Source organism: Alligator sinensis, unplaced genomic scaffold (genome assembly GCF_000455745.1).
Source record: "Alligator sinensis unplaced genomic scaffold, ASM45574v1 scaffold264_1, whole genome shotgun sequence".
Taxonomy (NCBI): domain Eukaryota; kingdom Metazoa; phylum Chordata; order Crocodylia; family Alligatoridae; genus Alligator; species Alligator sinensis.
This window is the reverse complement of record NW_005841831.1, coordinates 4,800,237-4,804,505: the sequence shown is the minus strand read 5'-3', so window position 1 is coordinate 4,804,505 and position 4,269 is coordinate 4,800,237. Positions and strand designations below refer to the sequence as shown.

At 40.9% G+C, this 4,269-nt stretch overlaps 1 protein-coding gene across 5 annotated transcripts in view; it reads right to left on the bottom strand.

Annotated features, from left to right (window-relative positions):
* Positions 1 to 4,269, bottom strand: part of EYA3 (EYA transcriptional coactivator and phosphatase 3) — a 137,601-nt gene that overhangs the window by 56,083 nt on the left and 77,249 nt on the right. For all 5 annotated transcript variants that reach the window (XM_006014817.3, XM_006014819.3, XM_006014820.3 and 2 more), the window contains 2 exons: positions 2,594 to 2,660; positions 1,260 to 1,402 (listed from right to left, as the gene is read on the bottom strand). In XM_006014817.3, coding sequence (XP_006014879.1) covers positions 1,260 to 1,402; positions 2,594 to 2,660 — 210 coding nt within the window. The remainder of the gene's footprint in view (positions 1 to 1,259; positions 1,403 to 2,593; positions 2,661 to 4,269) is intronic.

The window sequence follows — 4,269 nt, the reverse complement described above, 5'->3', positions numbered from 1 at the left end:
ATTCCTGTAATATTATAATAAGTGTAGCTCTGTTGTCCTTTAGCAGAGTACATATTGCACTATTTCCAATCTAAGGGACCTGATTATTTTGTTCAAGTGATAAAAGTATGAGCCTCTCTCTATAGCCTAAGATTCATTCCTCACAGGCAACTCCAGAAGAGATTTTTTTCCATTTGGCTGTTATCTAACTAAGAATCCTAATGACCATGTTTTCACTGTTCTCTTGTAAATATGTTTGCTGTATCTCTTTAAAAATGTTGGTCCACTAAGGACAGTTTGCTTTCACTCTGACCAAAGCTCCTCTACTGGAGGATAAAATTGCCTCTTTCTACAAATTTTGGAGAGTTGACAACACTGTACTTACAGGACAAATATTGGGGCTAGAAGGGAAGTTCAAAATCAGAACACAGACAAAGCCATTATTTTTAGGGCAAAGTTTGTTATTTGACTTCTTGGTTTCCCTGATCATGATTTTTAAAATTTTGGGGCTGTCAATATTGGAAGAATATGGAGGAATACTTAGAGGTACAATAACTCATGAATGAAAAGCTGGAATTACTAATATAGAACTCAAGTGTCAGTAAGATGTAACTTAATGCTTCAGGGCTTAATACATAATATTTAGTTCCTCGGCACTTGCTGTTATGAGATGAGTAACCTTGGAGACAGTTGAAAGGCAATCTGCATACAGTTAACTGGCATGCTAATCAGTACCAACCCTGTTGCATACTAACCTTAAAAAAATATGAACCAAGTATCAAATGTCTCTGCAGTTAGCTTACTCAGCTACCATATTTTTTTAAAGAAAACTATTTAACATGAAGCCCCAGCCACAAAGACAATACACTTGAAACATGACAGCTGCTCAATTAAATATACTATTCCTTCATTTCCAATTGTTCTACAATTGAAAGCTTGTGCTTCCCCAGAAGCCCTTTTGGCTAGGAACAGAAATATCCCAAAATTGGCATGTACACATCACTCTTCTAATCGGGATTTAGTGAGTGGCTGAATGTACTACGCCACTGATTCAATGATGCAATCCCAGGATAACAGGTCCGACGCTCTTTGTGATGTCCTGGGATGAACTGTTCATACTTATCCTGTGAAGTATTTTAGGATTTATTCAGGGACAAGTGCAACATTTGTTTACAGCCTTGCCCTAACCTCCTGAGAAATTTGCTTCTCACTGGCTTTCAAGGAGACTGGAAAGAACAATTATATACAGTGTTTGAAAAGACAGCTCAGTTCCCTCTTACCGAAAGGAGGTAGTCCATAGGTTTGGGTGGTCTGAGGGTAGATGGCATAGGGCTGAGCCTGCTGTAGTGCTTGATACTGAGTCTGACCAGAATAAGGGCTCGTTGTTTCTGATACAGGTAGAGAAAGGATATGTGCATATGGCCTTGAAAAAAAGAAAAGAAAACAAAAGTGTTCTTATAGAGCAGGGGTTTTCAACCTTTTTTAATAAGCGTACTCCCGGCAGGCCCCTTTTTAGTAAGTGTACCGCCCCCCGGGGGAGGAGGGGTGACAAGCGGCTGGATGCGGAGTGGGGGTGTGGCGAGAGCATCTGTGCAGCCCTGCTCTCATCCCATCCTGGCCCTGCTCCTGTGAGGCAGAGGCACAGGGTGGCGGTGCTCCATCCCCACTGGCCCCCGCGTATTCCCTGGGACCTTTCAAAGTACCCCCAGTTGACAACCCCTGTTATAGAGCATCTCTAATCCCAAGGCAAAGAATGTACTTGAAAGTGTGCTTTAGAAAGATGTAACAACAGTAACAAATATATTTACATGGACTCTTCACAGAGATCTAGTAGGTATTATACTAGTTGACAGAGGTTGTTAGGCCTATTTTTTGACATGGTGGGTACATCTACATGAGACAATGCACAGTAGACTAATTTTACCTTACATTAGCACATCATGGCAAAAGCTGTGCTAATGCACTAAAGCACAGTATAATTAGTCTACTGTGCATAAGGCATCACAAAGACTATGTGCTTTTGCTACTGTGCAGTAGGGCCAGCTACTGTGTATTTATGTAGTACCTCATATTAGAGGTACTAAACTTACTGTGCAGTAGCAAAGGCATATTAATGCATGTGCAGACGTGCCCACTCTCAACATGTGCTGAATTGTGCGTCATGCACAACAATACCAATCTGTTTACTTAGGAACAGGGCTGTCAATTAATAGCCTTAAGTTAATGGGTGCAATTTTGGAATTGGAAATATGGTAACTCTAAACTTTTGACCCTTTTCACTTACTGTACTTAACCACTAGGCAGAATTTAGCACAGTTCTACTCTGTTCTTATGGCGCTAAGGTGAAATTAAAATCAATTTATTTTAAAATATAGAAAAAACATCCAAAATATTTATTATAAATTGGGATTATATTATTGTTTATGTGCGCGATTAAAATTGTGATTAATCACAACTCATTTTTTTTAATCTCACGGTTAATTGTGATTCATTTTTTTTAATCGTTCGACAGCCCTACTTAGGAAATATAAAAATATTACCTTGCAATGGTAACAGGAGAGTTAAAAGTATTGAGAAAGGAGGGAGAGATTTCAGAACCAATAGCTCAACTTACTTTGCAGAATACATCTGTGAGGTATAATCATTGGATGTCCTTGGGATGTAATCAGTGCATGTCATGACTGAAAAAAAGGACAGAATATTTTTACAAACCGTATTTCTTGAGAAGGCTAGTTTATTTTTATTTTGGTTTTAGAACACTATGGACATTTCTCTCTTGCTCTGTTCCCCCTTCTTCCTTCCACTCCGTTCCTTTCTCTCTGCCCCACAACTTTCCCAGCAACAACATGCCCCTTGGCAGGCTGGTTACTTCTCTAATTTTCATTATAACATCTTGATTTTGGCACTATGCCCCAAACCCTGAACATTTTAAAAGCTCTGCGTATTCATGTATGTCTAACGCATCACTTCTACAAGCATTGTACTGGAAACCCCTGGACCAAAGAACCTGTCAAACTGTACTGGTGGTGGCTCTTAATTACATCATTATATATTTTTCCTTCATGTCCCAGACTAATATATTCTATTAAGAATATATAATATATATTATTTATATATAGATATATATATATATAGATATATATATAGATATAGATATATTCTATATATATATTCTATTAAGAAGTCTGGCATGTCTCAAACCAAAATCCTTTGTAAATGGCTACTAACTGTGTTCCTCATTTCCTGGTACCCAGAACGAGAATCCTGGGACAAGATGGGCAGAAGCTCTGAATATTCAAGATTACGTGTCAAATCAGTGAGAGCTGGAGCTGCTCAGCACATCTGGCAGTTTAGTATGGAACAGTACGTGTAGGAACTGGCAGTGAGAAATCCTTCAGTTCTAATCCTGTCCCTCCTACTGATTTATTGTGTGCTCTCATTTCTCTTTATTTTGTACTTCTCAGTTTCCCCATTCAAACTGAAACCATAAAGATCATCTCACAAGGGAACTGAGCAGCCCAGGAGGAAATGCTAACTGTGTATTCACTGAACGGTCTAGATCAGTGGTTCTCAACTGGGATGCTGCAAGCCCCTTTCAAGGGCTAGGGACAGAAGTTATACATAAACCGGTGTAAGTGATTGGAAAGGTAACAGAACAGAAGTTCAGTGCACATAAACTGCTTTCAAAATGACCAAAACCAGTTTAAGATAAACGTGGTTGGATGTAGTATCAGACTTAACTGATTTAGGTCAAACCAGTTTATGGAACTTCTGTCCCAGATCCCTTCCTGGTTCAAGCTAATTCAGTCCCCTAGCATCCCAGGATGTTTTGCAGCCCTAGGCTCTGCTGCCTGCTCCAGTGGAGCAGGGACTGCCTCACCCCTCTTCTCCTTTGCCTGTTTCCTGCCTGTGCCTGTCAGCCCATAGGGGCAGTGGGGCCGGGGAGCTGAGGGGAATTCTTCCCCTCCCAAACCTTGCCTTAGCCCCTGCAAGTCTCAGGCAGCCCCAGGGAATGGAGGGAAATTCTCCTGCACCCCCTGCCTACTGGCCTGGGTCAGTGTAGACCTCCCCCCTGCCTTTCCCAATTAAAAACTTAATGTCAGTTCAGTTGGTTATCAGTTCAACCTGCGCAGCTTAGAGGACACTGCCTAGTTTGAATCAATTCAGCCTGAGGCTTTCTGACTCTCTGTACTTATCCAAGGACACCACAGCACTGGCACCATCATGGCCAGGTTAAACTACCCTGCTGGCCTGAGTTTGCAGGAAGTGCATATGGGCTGGACAAGAAAG